The sequence below is a fragment of the Pelobates fuscus genome, chromosome 5 (genome assembly GCF_036172605.1).
Source record: "Pelobates fuscus isolate aPelFus1 chromosome 5, aPelFus1.pri, whole genome shotgun sequence".
Lineage (NCBI taxonomy): Eukaryota > Metazoa > Chordata > Amphibia > Anura > Pelobatidae > Pelobates > Pelobates fuscus.
This window is the reverse complement of record NC_086321.1, coordinates 252,082,444-252,101,478: the sequence shown is the minus strand read 5'-3', so window position 1 is coordinate 252,101,478 and position 19,035 is coordinate 252,082,444. Positions and strand designations below refer to the sequence as shown.

Here is a 19,035-nt window from a genome sequence, read left to right as displayed (position 1 = left end):
AGTTACAAAAAAAAAACAATCCGTGTAAAAAAAAAATATATGTATGTATGTATATATATATATATATGATATATATACATGTATTATATCTATATATACCTATATATAATATATGTATATATATATCATATATATAATGACATACTAAGTGTATTTTTATATTTATATATACGTATATTAATATAAAAATACACTTATATTTAAATTACACACAAATATATACAATATATATAATAACTATATATATGGTATATATATATATTATTCTAAAATACAAATATGTTAATAAAAATAAATAACAAAAAATTAAAATAATTTGTAATAATTAAAAAAAAAAATATATATATATATATATGCAATTTTATTCTAACAGTATTTTGATATTGATATATATATATATTTATATCAAAATACACTTAGAATGTAATGATATATATATCTATGTATAAATAAATAAATAAAAATAATATGAAATATACATATGTCCACATACATAATTACATACATAATTACATAAATATACACGTAGACGTCAAATATATAAATATGTATATATATTAAAATTATACGTGCGTATTTATGTAATAATTTTACCTAATTTTAATGATTGCAATTTGAGGGACCTGCCTGCCAACCCAGGCCGAAAGTCCAGATAATTTAATTTGCTAGCACTGTGTTTAACCCTGTAACTTTCTATGACACCCTAAATCCTGTACATGGGGGTACTGTTTTACTCGGGAGACTTCGCTGAACACAAATATTCGCATTTGATACAGTTCCACACAAAAGATTAGTGTTCAAACTCAAGGAAATCGGTCTCGATGAAAATGCTTGTTCTTGGGTAGAACATTGGCTTAAAAACAGAATACAAAGAGTTGTCGTTAATGGTAAATTTTCAAGCTGGACAGAGGTGGCAAGTGGTGTCCCTCAGGGGTCTGTTCTGGGACCCCTTCTATTTAACATTTTTATAAATGATCTTGAAGACAGCATTGAAAGTCATGTTTCAGTGTTTGCAGATGACACAAAACTTTGTAAAATAATACAATGTGAGCAAGATATTACTTTGCTGCAGAAGGATTTAGATAGACTGGAGGACTGGGCACTCAAATGGCAGATGAAATTTAATGTTGAAAAATGCAAAGTTATGCACTTCGGCGTAAAGAATACACAAGCAATGTATACCCTTAATGGAAGCGAATTAGGGATAACAACACACGAAAAGGACTTGGGAATTGTTATAGACAACAAACTATGCAACAATGTGCAATGTCAATCAGCAGTGGCCAAGGCCAGTAAGGTATTGTCATGCATGAAAAAGGGCATTCATTCTCGGGACGAGAATATCATTTTGCCTCTCTATAAATCACTGGTAAGACCACATATTGAATATGCTGTGCAATTTTGGGCACCTGTTCTAAAGAAGGATATCATGGCACTAGAAAAAGTGCAGAGGCGGGCTACAAAATTAATAAAAGGAATGGAACATATCAGCTATGAAGAAAGGTTAACAAATTTAAACCTATTTAGTTTAGAAAAACGTCGCCTGAGAGGGGATATGATAACATTATACAAATATATTCGGGGCCAATACAAACCATTGTGTGGAAATCTATTCACAAACCGGACTTTACATAGGACACGAGGCCATGCGTTTAGACTGGAAGAAAGAAGATTTCGTCTAAGGCAAAGGAAAGGTTTTTTTACTGTAAGAACAATCGGGATGTGGAATTCTCTGCCTGAAGAAGTGGTTTTATCAGAGTCCATACAGATGTTCAAACAGCTACTAGATGCATACTTGCAAAGACAGAATATTCAAGGATATAATCTTTCAATGTAGGGTAATAACTGCTTGATTCAAGGATAAATCTGACTGCCATTCTGGGGTCAATAAGGAATTTTTTGTCCTAGCTTGTTGCAAAATTGTGCTTCAAACTGGGGTTTTTTTTTTTTTTTTCTTCTCTTTTGGATCAACAGCAAAAAACAGGTGTGAGGAAGGCTGAACTTGATGGACGCAAGTCTCTTTTCAGCTATCTAACTATGTAACTATGTAAATATTAGTGTTTCAAAACAGTAAAACATATCACAGCGATGATATTGTCAGTGAAAGTGAAGTTTTTTGCATTTTTCACACACAGCTCTTTCACTGAGGATATTATTGCTGTGATATATTTTACTGTTCTGATACACTAATATTTGTGTTCAGCGAAGTCTCCTGAGTATAACAGTACCCCACATGTAGATGTTTTATAGTGTTTGTGAAAGTTACAGGGTCAAATATAAGGCTTGATTTTACTTTTTTTTTTTTTTTAATTGAAATTTGTCAGATTGGTTAGGTTGTCTTTGAGAGCGTATGGTAGCCAAGGAATGAGAATTAGCCCCATGATGGCATACCATTTGCAAAAGAAGACAACCCAAGGTATTGCAAATGGGGTATGTTCAGCCTTTTTTAGTAGCCACCTAGTCACAAACACTGGCCAAAGTTAGCGTTTTTTGCATTTTTAACACACAAACAAATATAAACGCTAACTTTGGCCAGTGTTTGTGACTAGGTGGCTACTAAAAAAGACTGGACATACCCCATTTTGAATACCCTGGGTTGTCTACTTTAAAAAAATATGTACATGTTAGGTGTGTTTTGGGGATTTATGACAGATAACGGTGTTACAATGTCACTATTGATACATTTAAAATATATATATATTGAAACAGCAATTTCCTACTTGTATTTATAGGCCTATAACTTGCAAAAAAAAGCAATAAAGCATGTAAACACTGGGTGTTTTTAAATTCGGGACAAAATTTTGAATCTATTTAGCAGTTTTTTTTCATTAGCTTTTGTAGATAAGTAAAAGATTTTTCAAGTAAAAGTCCAAAACCATGTTTTTTTTTTTTAATTTTTTCACCATATTTTTTTATTTTTTTTTAAATACAATATATGACATAATACAAATAATGGTATGTAAAGAAAGCCCTTCTCGTCGTGAAAAAAACAATATATAACTTGTATGGGAACCGTAAATGAGAGAGCGGAAAATTACAGCTAAACACAAACACCACAAAAGTGTTAAAACTGCTCTGGTCCTTAACGTACAAACATCGCAAAAACAGGCCGGTCCTTAAGGGGTTAAAAAATATATATTCTTGTTTTTTTTTCTCCTGCTCTGTAATTTGAATTTATGAACTAATTACACACATGAGGCTCCTGCAGTGTCTATCAAGCTATTAAGAATATGAGATAAAGGAGATAATAAATTCTAAATTAAACAGTTTGCAATAAAGGAAGTGTTAAACATTAGATGACTCTTTACAGGAAGTGTTTAGGAAGGCTGTGCAAGTCACATGCAGGTAGGTGTACATAAAAAGTGATTTAACTCCTCATTGGCAGAGAATGGAGTAGTAAAACCTGATGGGCATAATCTATATGCCAAAACGTCTTCATTAAGCTAAATTTGTTTTAGTTACTATAGTGTCCCTTTGATAATTACCCCAGAGAAAGAATATGGGAACAAACCCACAGTCGCCGAAGACCGGTGGCACTTCATTAACATAGTAACAGTACAATATATTTGTTGATACCACACTGATGACCCTATATACTTATGGGTATCTGAATCCTTTTGCAGTTTCTTCTGCTATGATTATTCTGAAGACTGGGTACACTGGATAGTTATATTTGAACAGCATTTGTTTGCCTCTATGCCATTCAATGGTTTTGAAGTGTTTTTCTTTTGATATGCATCAGATAACCATTACAAACTAAGTTTAATTAAGTTCACATGGTGCAATCATGTCTTTACACAATTTGTTATAGTATGTAGTATATAGTATGTAAAATTAACTATAACAACATATGCTTATATTGCATGTTATTATGCCTGGAGGTACCCTGTCACCGTCATTCAGCATACAGTTGCTTAAAAGTTAAGTGATTTGCAATGATTCAAAAAAGAATGTAAGCCTTATTCACAGACAATTGTGCTTCCTATGTTGAGTAAGGGTTTGTGGGTTACCGGAATGCTACGGTTGACTGATAATCAGACAAATCTGGGTTCCTTGTTAGGATCTACAAATTCTGGAAATGTGCAATAAGCATGGGGAGAATACTGAGTATCTTTTTTTTATTTTTCACTGCATGTGTATTATCTATATAAAGTATAGTAATGTGTGTCATCTACAGATTGGGTGTGGTTTTAGAATATTCTTTTTTTAAATCAAATATAGTCAATCCAGCAATGAATAGATTGTAGAGTCGAGTGGTTATCAGGCCCCTGCTTATAAGTTCGAATGGCAAAAAAATAATGGAAGCAAGCACACCCCAGGTTATCCTCCTCCTGTGAGGTAAAATGACTCTGACTCAGTAAAGCCAATACTATACGAATAGATAGAAAAAAGCAGTACAGGGGGAAGTGCTGGACTTTTTTTTAAAATGGAATACTCAAATAGGGTAGCCAACATGACCTTTTAGTGCCATGGCTCTCAGATCCCTGGAGTTATTTGATCCCACTCCGATATCTAAGCCAGCTTTTTTTGTTGTATGAAAATGAACTAACTCTTAGCTCATCTAACAATTAATCCGCCAACCTGGAGTTGTCAGAAAATAGAAACAATACATCAAGTGTTACAGAAGAGTTTGTGTGAGAATGAAATTCTTCATCTCATTGTATAATGTATTCAAGGCACATACTATTGGTCTCCACACTGGCATATACATTATTTTTTCATAAATTGTTTCATTTCCCTTGCTCTCATTTTTATTTCACGTGCTTTTTTTTTTTTTTGTTATCCCTTCTCACAAAGATCCCAAATTAGCATAGCTTCAAGCCACCTCACAGTAACATTGCTAGTCAGTGAGCTACATCTGAGAAGACTGCTCTGTGCCACCTCATGATGTGACAAAAATTGCAATTAACAGCAGTGGTTGCTTAAAAAGAAAAATGAAAAAAAAAGAAAGCTATTTAATGTATTCACAAAGGGCACTTACCAGAGTTGTTTCTTGTGAAATTTTGCTCCTAATGTAAATATCTTGTAATTTCTGATATTGTCATTTTACAAATATATATGCAAATATAGTATGTTGATTTTGACATTAAGAGATATTTATGTAGTTCTGGGAGTGTTGATTTTTTTTTTTGTTGTTTTACTTTGGTAAAAGAGCTGTGTTTTTACTGCCCTAGTATGGGATTAGTCGGGGAAAATGGACTGTTTACAAGCTAAGGTCAGCCATCCTGTTGTCAATATTACGTGGACATGGCACCATTATGATGATTTGGTAGTTTTCGTCAGGTCCTAGCTGAGTCCCACCTCTATACAGGTGTTCCCAGGCACTTCCAACAATTCTGATTCTTAGTATCTGCTTAGGCAAATAGCTTGAAGGCCAAACAATCGCTTGCACACATGCTATGTGAGAACACCATAAAGTGCACAGCCCCCTGAAAATATTTTTTTATATTATATAGATGTGTGTGTGTGTGTGTGTGTGTGTGTGTGTACATACATGCATACACTGGACAAAATTATAAACGCAACACTTTTGTTTTTGCCCCCATTTTTCATGAGTTGAACTCAAAGATCTAAGACTTTTTCTATGTACACAAAAGGCCTATTTCTCTTAAATATTGTTCACAAATCTGTCTAAATCTGTGTTAGTGAGCACTTGCTGAGATCATCCATCCACCTCACAGGTGTGGCAAATCAAGATGCTGATTAGACAGCATGATGATTGCACAGGTTTGCCTTAGGCTGGCCACTCTAAAATGTGCAGTTTTACTGTATTGGAAGGGTTCGGGGGGAGGGGGGGAGTCTGAAAACCAGTCAGTATCTGGTATGACCACCATTTGCCTCACGCAGTGCAACACCTCTCCTTCGCATGAAGTTGATCAGGTTGTTGATTGTGGCCTGTGGAATGTTGGCCCACTCCTCTTAAATGGCTGTGCAAAGTTTCTGGATATTGGAAGGACTTGGAACACACGGTTGTATACGCCGATCCAGAGCATCCCAAACATGCTCAATGGGTGACATGTCCGGTGAGTATGCTGGCCATGCAAGAACTGGGATGTTTTCAGCTTCCAGAAATTGTGTACACATCCTTGCAACATGGGGTACTGCATTATCATGCTGCGACATGAGGTGATGGTCGTGGATGAATGGCACAACAATTGGCCTCAGGATCTCTTCACGGTATCTCTGTGCATTCAAAATGCAATCAATAAAATGCACCTGTGTTCGTTGTCCATAACATATGCCCATACCATTCGCCACTCGATCCACAACATTGACATCAGCAAACCGCTCACCCAAACGATGCCATACATGCTGTCTGCCATCTGCCCTGTACAGTGAAAAACGAGATTCATCCGTGAAGAGAACACCTCTCCAAAATGCCATCGAATGTGAGCATTTGCCCACTCAAGTCTGTTACGAAGATGAAATGCAGTCGGGTCGAGACCTCGATGAGGACGACGAGCATGCAGATGAGATTCCCTGAGAAGGTTTCTGACCGTTTGCGCAGAAATTCTTTGGTTATGCAAACCGATTGTTGCAGCAGCTGATCTCAGACGATCTTGGAGGTGAAAATGCTGGATGTGGAGGTCCTGGTCTGGTGTGGTTACACGTGGTCTGCGGTTGTGAGGCCGGTTGGGTGTACTGCCAAATTCATTGAAACACCTTTGGAGACCGTTTATGCTAGAGAAATGAACATTTAATTCACGGGCAACAAATCTGGTGGACATTCCTGAAGTCAGCTTGCCAATTGCACGCTCCCTCAAAACCTGCAACATCGGTGGCATTGTGCTGTGTGATAAAAATGCACATTTTAGAGTGGCCTTTTATTATGAACAGCCTAAGGCACACCTTTGCAAGACCCATGCTGTCAAATCGGCATCTTGATATGTCACAATATCATGTGAGGTTGATGGATTATCTCGGCAAAGGAGAAGTGCTCACTAACACAGATTTAGACAGATTTGTGAACAATATATGAGAGAAATAGGCCATTTGTGTACATAGAAAAAGTCTTTGAGTTCAGCTCATGAAAAATGGGGACAAAAACAAAAGTGTTGCGTTTATAATTTTGTTCAGTGTACATACCACCAATGTTCCAGCATCATCTGACGTATTCCCCAACGGATAATTATTGTACTAATATGGGTGGATGCTTATAATAAGTTGTCATTTTTACACTAGATTTGCGGACCATGTCTATTGAAGTATAAACTAATTTCTGGTAGTGATCATGTTTTCTATCTCTCCTAACATTAGGTCCTAATCATGAGCAGTACAGGCCTGGCAGGAATTATGTTACTCAACTACCAGCAGGACTACACAGTGTGGGTGCTTCCACTCATCATTGTCTGCTTGTTTGCCTTCTTGGTTGCTCACTGCTTCCTGTCTATCTATGAAATGGTGGTGGATGTCCTCTTCCTCTGTTTCGCTATTGATACAAAATATAATGACGGAAGTCCGGGAAAGGAATTCTACATGGATAAAGTTCTCATGGTAAGTGTATACCGTTATAGTTGTTCACCCGTTTTCTAGCTATGTGGTGGTCTCAAACTAGTTATTTCTATTTTGGCTAGTATATGAAAAAGCAAATGTTTACATTTTCAAAGTTACTTTGTGTTTTCCAGTTTTACATTTGTATTTAGTTTTTCTAAACTGGATTGTATGATTTGGTGACACTTTTAAGAACCCATAAGGAGCATGACAGGGAATTCTTCTTTGTTTTACTAATGGCACAATAAATCCTACATTGCCTGCAAATGCTGCTATTTGCAACTTAACCCACAAAACTGTTCTGCTGCATCTAAACTCACTGGTAACTTTTTTACAGCTGTGATAACTGCTACAGATTACTGCTCTACCGCATCACTCCTGACAGTGATGTAACATCCCCGCAGTTTGTACAAGGAAATCTAACACAGCACTCAGAACGTTTAATGGAATGTGGTAGACATTGCACTGATTTTATTAAATGGTGTGCTTTAGACTGAAACAAAACTAAGCAGATAGAAAAACAGAAATTATGTGTAATGACCTACTCACAGATAAGCAAAACTTTCCAGACCCCCAAAGCACTTTAGTTTGCTGAAAAGCTTTGTGGGAAGAGTGTGTCCTCTATTTTACGTTTTGGAAATAGTGTCAATAGAAATTGACACTTTAAAAAACAAACAAAAAAAAAGCCTGGTTGACACCCCCTTAACTGTCAAGCAGACGACAGGTCCGGTTACTTCCTAGTTTGGTTAGCTTATTTGCACTGAACTTAAGAGGCAGCAATTGCCCAGAGCACCTGTCTTGTAAAGACTTTTCACTGAGTTGCATCAAGTCTTTGATTGGACAGCCACAGAAAGTCTACACAGGGTTAGAAGAGGAGGGCTTGCAAAGGCAGCAGACAAGAGATCTGCAGCTTTTGCATGATTAAAAAATGCATAATTAAATGCATGCATGTTTTCATTTTGGGTACTACTAAACAGTGATTATTTAATATTTGGGGAGTGGAGTGTCCTTTTAATTGGCATAAATTAAAGAGGATTGTCGCATCCAAGGAATTTAAATGTTTTGTTCACTTAAAAACTTAAATAATCCATATGTAGGAACACATGTAGAAGGACCAGAACATTTTTTTATTTTTTTTTAAGTTTTACTGTATTTATCTCCTTTAAAATAGAAAACAGAAGGAAACTATAAACATCAAACACATACGTTGTTACACATTGCCCTACTGGTCATATCAGACTCTGGTAGATGCTCATTGCATTTCCTAATTCCCATTATTGGTACATACAGTGAGTAGTGCAATTATAAAATACTCCAGTAGTCTGACCCACATTGCATGTACCAAAATTCTGGTGTTTCTCATGTGTCACGTGGAGCTTATATTATTTATTTCATATCCTGGCGAATGTGAATAAATGTACAATGGGTCAATAAATTGATCTTGGGTCAATTTTGTCTGTTTAACCTTTTTTCTTTCAGTCTGAAAAGCTTGCAATAATTATCTGTATGAGATTGTGAATTGTTTTGTGTTTGCTCTATCCCAGGAGTTTGTGGAAAGCAGTCGAAGAGCCATGAAAGAGACCGGCAGTGCTGCAGAGGGCAGGGAGCTAAAACCGATGGTAGGTGCAAGCAAGGAGATGGCCACCCTGCAAGAATTTCACTTTTACTTCCTGGCCCTCTCTGTCTTCACTGACTGGGCTTCTTCGGGTGACTTGTTTGTTTTTTGTATTACTCAGGATGTTTTTCTTTTCCTGCTTGTGTGTTTGCCCGTCAGCTGGCTGGCAGAGCTCTTGTCACAGCTGGGACCATCTACTGTAAAAGCAAGCTGAAAGGAATTGTGCCCTCCTTTCCAAAGTGCAAGGAGAATTTCAAGTTTAACTAGATCTCAGACTTATTCACTTCATATTGAAGTTTTCAGATTTGTATTTCCTTTGGAAATGCAATGTCCAAAAAAACGCAAATAGAAAGTACATTATTCAGATGAAATTCTGCAGAATTAAACAGCAATATAGCAGTGCATCATACGTTTAACCATCACAACAATCTTGTGAAAAGAGAATCACAAAAATATTTATTTATTTATTGTTATTTTGAAAGATATTTTTCAGTCACCTGCTGTTGATTTTTTAAAAAAATAACATATTTAATATTTTATTACATTCATTCAGATTTGTACAGTTAATTTTTTTTTTTTTTTTTTTTTTTTTTTTAAATACACAAACTACAAAAGTTGGTGCCTTAGTTAATTTGAGGGTCTCAGCAAATACTAATTTTTTTTTTTTTTTTTTACATTTCCGACACCCAAGTGTGTAAAATATGTATTTTCTTTCAGTTTGCTCAGACCAAATTCTCCATTTGTTCTAAATGCTTTGTTTTTAACCACTTGCATGTCCTTTCTTCTGTGTCAGCTTTTACCTTCTATTCTGTGACATACAAATATATATATTTATATGGTGCCCATTATATAAATATATAAATATTAGTTAACACGCAGGCAGTCCATGTTCATTAACATTATGCATTACCCAGAAAATGTATGCATGTTAATGCTAATTAACTTTTATTAAATCTACAAATCTATATTCCCATTTAATTGCTACAAAAAATATTGGTTTTCTTGTTCATATAACATTTTATTATCTATGTAAAAATATCTACTATGACCTCATAAATGATCATCAGTTTGTTTATGCTTATTTAATGTGTATTTATTTCATTTGTAAATGATAAATCAGGGTTCAAAGACCTTTGTTTCACTTTGCTTATAAGCAAAACTCTATTTCCAGAGGGTGCAGCTCAGTGTTGTACAATGTTACACTATTTATGAACATGTTTCAGGGCATCCTAATGGCATTATGGGCTCCTGGGTAAAGCAGTGCACTGGGGCCCCGCCTACACAACCACTCTCAGGAATACATATTTATAATTATCAATAAAATTAAGCTTTTATTTGTTGGTACCAACAAAAAAATCAGTGTTTAAATCTTACAAAACATGCTGTTCATCAGATATTAATCCACACAAAAATTTAGTAGGTCACCGAGGGGGAGGGGAGGGTGACATTAACTATAAAAAAATATTAGAAGAACTGTATTATAGCTTTACAGCTTCAAAAAAAATCTATGTGTTGAGTTTTGTCTTGCTTATGTACAATAAGTACACGTACATTGTTTTTGTCAAGGTCAAGCTATGTATTCACAACAGCAAGATCAAATGTACAGATAATAGCGGATACTGAGGTGATTAGTCCAGGTAAACGTTTTAATAAGGAGGGTTTGAAGGTTTCCGAATAAATCTCCTGAAATAATATACTGAAAAGTTGACAAGCCTATGGTCATGGGGCTCCCGGCCAACTACCCACTGTGCCCATGTGTTAAGACAGCCCTGCATGTCACAATGACTTTAATACAAAAAATACTAATCTGGAGAGTAAGAAAAATTTGGGTTAATTGAAGTCTCTAAAAACTCATAGAAGCTGTAAAGTGAATCTTTATTAAGATACCTGTTTCACAAATTGAATATTAGTTAGATGTCTCCACTGATCTTATGTTCCTTATATAAATTATGATCATATTAACAATTGTACATTTCAAACAAAAGCAACACACCTGGCTTTTGCATATTGTGAAAGGGGTGCTCCCGCTATTTACTCTGCTTTCATCCGAGGCCTTTACTATGTTGTTTGTGTCTAAGATCTTCTTGTATGACTTTGTTTTTTAGGCTTCGGGAACAAGTACAGCTTGAATCTAGCCCAGCAATATTGGAGCCCATTGACATTCCAAAATAAACACACGCAGCCAAAACAAATGCAGGGTTTATAACCTTCTGTTTATAATATCTTCATATATATTTTTGCTTATGCATCATGGGTTGCTGCAAGCAGCATTGTTACTTTACTTTTTTTTGTGTGCAGAGCGTGAAACGGACAAGCTATTTATTCGGTGGGGGAAATAATCACAAATGAGAGTGGACATTGCTTTATTGTTGGGTTTCCATTAAAATACAGAGGGAGGCATGACAACCGTACACCCATGTTGTTTTACATTATATTATTTTACTCTCAAAGAAACAGAGTTTCTCAACCAAATCTTCAATGCTGCTTGACCAAATTAGATTAAAAAAAGACTTTGCTTTTTGATCACTCTAAAATATTCAGTTTCATATTGTATCTGCAACAACACTCAACGGTTGCGTCAGTCCACCCTGTTAGTATTTAAATGATCATTCCTCTGCAGATTTTGATAACATTACAGAAGCTGTAAAAGGAATACCAGTAGTACAACTCTAGTCAATGGACTAGATGACTAAGAAACATGATACAGATTTGCAATATGAATTCATTTGTTTAAAATTTCCCAGTCATCTGTATCCTTCTTAGCGTGTCAGCAATATTCCATACAAAGTAATGTAACATTTATCCAAATGCTACTTCAAAGTTTGGTTTAATAACTACATAAATGTATGTAAGCATTGCTTCTCAATTTCTAAATCTGTCAGCAATCCACCTTGCAGAGAAGCAACAGATCCCAGTTACCCAGAGGAGCTATATGATAATAAAAACTATTATTTGTACAATATCAATTTCTGATGACCGAGCCATTAAATGGCAAACTACGGGCCTACTTAGTCAAAGGAAGAATTTCTAGAAACGATAAAAAGTATTTAAAAGCCTGTAACCCATTTAATCTTCTGCATTTTCCTTTATCTCACAAACCATTGAAGGTAACTTGAATACTGGGTTGAGAAGCTCTGTGCAGAAAGGAGTAATATATATATTTTATTAATAAAGACTTTCTGAATGCACGGTTACCAACAACAATGTATTCTAACCTATTGAGTTGAAACCGCTGTAAATTTTCTTTTGTTTGTATAGATTTACATGCCACAGACCTTTTTTTTCCTACATCTTGATATATCCATGGGATCAGATTATTTTTGAAATTGCACTAAAATATTCACATGTTGGAGATTCTTTTTAATAACTTTGTAACAGGTTCTCAAAAAAGGTGAACGTTTACATGGACAACAGGCAATCAGATGCTTACTAGACTTACTAATAACAAACATGTCAGTAAACATTTTGTGAACTTAAAATTTTCATTTAAAATGTTGATGTTAATTCATGCAATTGCTGCCTGCTTGCATACAAGTCAGTTTAATTTCATTATTATGTTGTTAATTCCCCCACACGCCACCTTCTCAGTTTATCTATTTATTCACGTGGGGCTCAGGTTTACTGACTCTTGGTTGTATCATCACCAGACAGCTGGTTTGTTGGTGAGTGTCTATGCAGAACACATCTATGCCAACACAAGATGTGATACAACAGTCATGATTGTGGTGTACTGATATTCTTACCTTGTTGGAGCAAGAGGATCCATGTGATGTGGTATGCCCCTTGTGTGGACTTAAGCTTTGGCAGGGCTTGTTTAGCAATATTTTTGTGAGCTGGCCTCTTTAGTTTGCCAATTCAGATTGCCAATTCAGCCTGTCTAAGCTTCATGTTAATGGTCCATTGCTCGTGAGTCTAATAGAATTACTAGAACAAAGGGCCGTGAGAAATTTGAACTATGTCTAATAAAAATGTTTTCTAATATTTTAGGAGTTTCTGCATATGCTTAGGGTGAGGTTACTTTTCTTTTTGTTTGCATGTTTTGGGGAGGAGATACATTCAGATCTCCAAACATTTTCTGTAATTTTTGTAAGTCTCAACGAGATTCATGCAGCTAAGAATGTAATTTAGTTTAGTTAACTTTTCCATAAATCAACATGCTAATTAATTTGTAGAATCATGGCAGTAGTTAGTTGTTGTTTTTCTTTGTCACATTTCTTATAGATAATAGCCACTAGGGCATGGAATCTTATTGATGATTTTGGAAGTGTCTGTTTTTAATTAGATACTAGAATAATGTTGAACTGCATTCATTGATGAAAGGTATGAAGATTCAGTACATGGAGAGGACCTATCCAGTGTCCATTCTGTTTTATGTTTGTCATGTTCCTTAAACCATGGTATGAACAGGGTTGATAACGTCCAACAAAATTTAAAAGTTTTATCCTTTATATGCAACCCCATTCAATGTTACAGTCTGAAAAAAAAAAAACAGATCATGACTTTTTTTCTTCCAGTGATTTATCAGAGCAAAGAATCAGGAGGTACACCTAGTGAATTGTATACAAAATAAATGCTTAATTGGAACATTGCATAGCACTGATTGTGTAACATTGGTAGTTTCACCATATATATTGTAGTAAATGGTGAAGATAAATTTGTCTGCTATTATACATCATTAAAATTTCTAATGTTAGGTTGCGATTTTTTTCCCTTATTACTGAGATCTCTTGAGTATCTATTAACACAATAATTAAAGATGAATTGTATTAAGACAGCATTACCTGGTAGAAAAGTAAAATGGCCGCTCAATCTCTGCAGTGCTTTCCATTTAATGATGCTTACCTAAATCTTGCCAAATCTATATTATGATTTAAAAACTGATCTTGGCAATCATTTACTTCTTTGAACATAACCATATAATCCCTAAATCAAAATATTCTCTTAACCCACCACCACTGGAGATTTCCAAGTTCTTCAGAGGTGTATGGGTGGATCTGCTACACTCATCAATAGAGAATTCAAATTCTGTTATTCTGATATATTGTAGTACGGTCAATGGCAGTTGCAGGTGTGCTTAGACTCATTGAAAAGCATTTAGAGGGTGCATCTTTCCTATAAGCCTCCCGGTGAAGAGCCCTGTCTAGAAAACTAATAGTAATTTTAGAGTTGATTTATTTGTCAGTGTCTTTTTACATTTGGAAATGTATCAGCAGCTTGTAACCAGTCCTGAAATTGCTATGCAAGTAATCATAGTGTTAGAATGTGTGAATAAAGCAGCAACAGTACACCATCTGTAAAGCAATCCCTTATGCTCAATTGTTGGGAGCATTGTTCTTAACATCACAAAGAGAAAATATGTACTTTAATCACTATTTATGATAGGATCTAGTCCTCATTCATGACATCCATCTCAGCCCCACCCCAGTGCACATTTCCCTTTGGGATCTTCAGGGTGTGCCCTTTGGTGACCGCCTCCCTAAGAGCACATGTTACAATCTATATATATTCTCTCAGAGATCCATCACACCGTCGACTAGTACTGTTTTTCCCAAACCAGTCCTTATGGACCACAAACAGTCCATGTTTTGTCAGTGTCTCCATTGGAATAATAAAGAGAAATGTATAAATCCTGGATAGTTAGTGGGCCATGAGGACTGGTTTGGGAACCTCTGGACTAGTAGATTAGAGAACACTTTGACATGCCTGACTTTATAGACTATTACCAGAAATAAATGATTCAGTGTACAAAAGAGAATAGTGTTCTTTATGACTAGATTACGCTAGATTTGAAACCATCTTGCCTTTCAGCGTTTTGACCCATGGCTTTGTTAAAGATATCTATCTAAAAGACAAAATGCTCCGTTTTAATTCACTGGAATGTACCACAAGTAAATTGCTCAATGGTGACCACCTGAAAATTATTAATGCCAAGAGATAACCGTGCTTGGCATTTTAGGGAATTTGAGGAAAGTGATTGATAACATATATTTTGTGTCTTTGTATGTACCCTCACTGTCTAATGAATGCATTCTGTGCAGATGAATCAATTTAAATCCACTACAGTTCTCCACAAGCATTTCCCATGGGTACTTGTATGACACCGAATGTTTCCAAAGATACAATCTTGTTTGGAAAATAAATTGTAGTTGGCTTATAGATGTTGACAGAAATTTTTTTTTATTTTTTTTTTTAAATCTTCCTATAGAGAGATCAACATTTTAACTAATTCTGTAATAGTTAATATATAATTCAGAGGACTGTAACTTAGGAAAAATCACCATATTGTTTATATTCAAGTGCCCATATTTGTTTCCAAATGTGTTTACTTTGTACTTGCAACTTATACCCTGAAACAAAATATTCTTTGTGAAGTCATGCTGTACTATGGATATTATTAGACATTACAGATGTGATCGTTACAAATCAGGATGTGCTGACTGCATGCTAAGGTTAATGTGTGATGGAATGTTACCATATGATGTCAAGTCATGTCCTTATACATGTGTGTAAATCACCACAACTGGCTAAAGGGCTAATTAGCATTCTATTGTTGAAACAGAATTAAAATAATTTACAGCTGCAGTTCTTAATTACTTAATTGTAATAGATTATAATTGGTCTTTTCACAAATATTCCGTGAACAAATTTCAAAACACTGGATATATTGTAGGTTATAGATGTTGAGCAGTCACCATGGAAACCAGTAGCATGTCCCTGATGATTGTTCCATTTCAGAATCCTTCTTTAAACATAACTTGAGTAAAGGGAATAACCAAACTTGATTCTACAGACAGAAACAACCTGGTTTAATAGCTTTCAAGAGCTTTGTTTTCAATCTTAGTCTTACAGATAGTAAAGAATTCTATTTAAAAGTCTCTCTGCGAACCTTTATCAAAATGGATTTTTCTTTTTTTCTTAGCAGAGAGTTATTTTAGATATTTAAAAAAAAAAAAGCTATTCTATATTATCGGAAATGCTAAATTAATTATTATTTTGGGCATAATTTATACCTTATTTTCACTAACTATATAGTGCCAACTGCGGGAAGGAAAGGGTATTAAAAGACTTAGATGAACAGAGATACACCTTTTCCTTAAATTAAGGCAATATATGATCATTCTGTCTAACTCAGGAGTAAGTATGTTACTTTCTGCATTGTGAAAAAAATACCCCTTTTCCATATCCACCCAAGATAAACAGAAGGGAAGGTGAATATTTTTTTTTGCTCCCTCATAACATGCACATGCATAAACACAAATTGTAACTCACACACACAAAGCACTACAGCCCTGATGCACACACATACATTTTCTACAGCCCCACACTATTTGCCGCCTGTAGTTACACACTACAGCCCCTAGTCACACGTAATACACCAGAAACAGACTTCATTATATACATACTACAAGACAAAAAGCCACATTTACACACACGCAAACCCACAAGCAGCCTCCAAACACATGCTTAATACTGGCCCTTTTTTCCTCTGATGTCCTATTTATGGGGACACCAGAGACAAGTCACCAACAAAAGAAGCGCAAACATTCCATTAAAGTCACTTTGCTGCTCAAAAACAAATGCAAGGCATTTTCCCATGTGATAGCACTTTGGTAGAGTTGTTCGCATGTCTAATATGCTTACTTTGGGTGGGAGTACTTGTCACTGGTGATGACTTGACACACCATGGCTCTGGCCTTGGACTGCTCTGCCTTTAAATGGCTGGGCCACATTTGTGTCTCACTCCAGTCCTGTTGAATGGGGGGTTGGTCACTAACTATATAGATCAATCTAAAAAAGAAAAAAGTGAGTGGACAATACACACCACAAAAGGCTATGCCTACAAAAACGGGCCACATGTGAACTTAGTCCTGGCTCTTGACTTTTATTGCAATATGTTTCTCTGCTGTGTGTGTAGTGTGTGAAAAAGGTTCTAGAGTGTCCACTAAGATGTTGCTCCCACTGACTGTTGCTGACTTTTATGTTTATTTCCCCCCCCCCATTTAATACTAGATAAAAATGTACTTTGTTGTTTGCAGAAAAAAATAAATATGTTTTCTAATTAAAATGAATAAAATGAAAAATATGGAAGTCAATCTAATAATTTTTCTCCATACTGCAAATTTACTGTTTGTCAGAGTACTGATGCAAACTGTATTTTAGTCTAACAGATGTATAGATTTTTTTATGTAAAAACAAATAAAAGTTTTTTTGTAGCAAAATCTTGTCTCCTGATCTTTGATTTAAACATGTTAGTATCTAAAGCAGAATAATTAAATTGTATACAGTCACTAGTAAGTGAGGACCTTGATTCATGGAAGACTTGCATATGTGGAGAAATTATGTAAAGGAAATCTCACAATTTTATAATGTTTATATAGATACTACATGCAGGAATGAGTTGACGTGGGCAGTGGGGTTGCTAGGGGAGGCCAGAGGGGGGCATGCCCCCTCCCCCTGCATGATGCCGTGCCCCCCCCAAATGCAGGCACTGTATCAAGGGCAATGTGTTTTTTGTTTTGTTTTGTTATAATCTATGGTGGAGAATGAGTCATCCCCCGGGATTATTAAAAAAAGAAAAAAAAAACACATTGACGGGGGCGGGGCTTACCATGCGGCTGGGCCAAATGAAGGCAGGGGCTAAACTTGCTCAGAAGAAATCAGTCGGGGTAACTGCTGCACAGGAAGCAGGAAGGAGTCCTTGTTTCCCCAACATCCAGACTTGAGGAGCTGCACTGCCTCCCTCCAGCCCATAATAGACAGAGGTAAGTGTGTGTGTGTGTGTGACTATCTGACCTTTTGTATGTTTGACTGCCTGCCTATGTGTGACTCTGCCTCTGTGTGTGTGTGTGAGAGACTCTGCCTATGTGTAACCGTGTGTGTGGCTGTCTGCCTCTGTGTGACTGTAACTGTGTGTGACTGCCTCTGTGTAACTGTAACTGTGTGTGCATCACACTGATTTTTCGCACAGGGCGCCTAAAGGCCAAGGCCAACCCTGGCTCTATCAACCCCAAAGTGTCCGCCTGGACATCCCCAGTGCTTTCTCCTGTTTTAGAGGAAGCAGTTTATGGACCTCCAAGGTGGGCGGCTGTAAGCACATCAGAGAGAGCTGTAATCCTCCTGCTCTGCTCGCTTGCGAGTCATCTTCTGATGCCGGGAGCCAGAAAATAGCTTCCTGCATCGGTAGACATCCTGTGTGGGAGCAGAGCAGAAGGATTACAGCTCCCTCGCCGCCTCTGATGTGCTCACAGCAGCCCCACTGGACCCCAGGTACAGATCCACTCCAGCTCTACCAAAAGGTAGGGAGGCTGGGTGGACAAATTTAAATATTAGTAATTTGTGAGAGTGAGTGTGTGTGTATGTGTCACATCAGTGAGAGTCTTTGTCATTGAGTGTTTGTGTGCCTGTCAGTGAGTGGATATGTGTCTCAGTGGATGTCAAATCAGTGAGAGTCTGTGTCTGTCAGCGACGTGTCTGTCAGTAGGTGTGTCAGTGAATGTGTGTGTGTATGCATCTCAGAGTGTGTCCGTGTGTGTCTGTCAGTGGACATGTGTGTTGGTTAAACAGTGTGTGAGATAATGACTGTTAGTCTACCTATTCACACTGTCATCCCCACACCCTGACCCCACACTGTCACCTTCCAACACACTGCCTCCCTATACTGTCACCTTCCTACACACTGTCCCTTCCAGCCCACAGGTAAGAGGCAGGGAGAGGGGTCAAGAGTGTGTGTGTATATACACACATACATACATGTTTTATAACTGCCCTTCTTCTTTTGTCCCTTGCCCACCATGTCCCCCTCCCCCCCCCCCCCCCCCCAACAAAAAAATGAATCCTCGAGATGCCACTGGACGTGGGTATGCTTTAGCTCCCCAGGCGGCCACTGACTATGACCTAGGCAGGTGAGTCCATACCAGAGTTCTCTTAAT

General features: G+C 36.6%; 1 protein-coding gene across 1 annotated transcript in view; it reads left to right on the top strand.

The window, feature by feature from the left end:
• SLC44A1 (solute carrier family 44 member 1) overlaps positions 1-13,087 on the top strand; it is a 206,450-nt gene extending 193,363 nt beyond the window's left edge. The window contains exons 14-16 of the mRNA XM_063455212.1: positions 7,258-7,494; positions 9,036-9,110; positions 11,212-13,087. Of these exons, the coding sequence (XP_063311282.1) occupies positions 7,258-7,494; positions 9,036-9,110; positions 11,212-11,235 (336 nt within the window). The 3' untranslated portion in view covers positions 11,236-13,087. The remainder of the gene's footprint in view (positions 1-7,257; positions 7,495-9,035; positions 9,111-11,211) is intronic.
• The last annotated feature ends 5,948 nt before the right edge of the window (positions 13,088-19,035 follow it).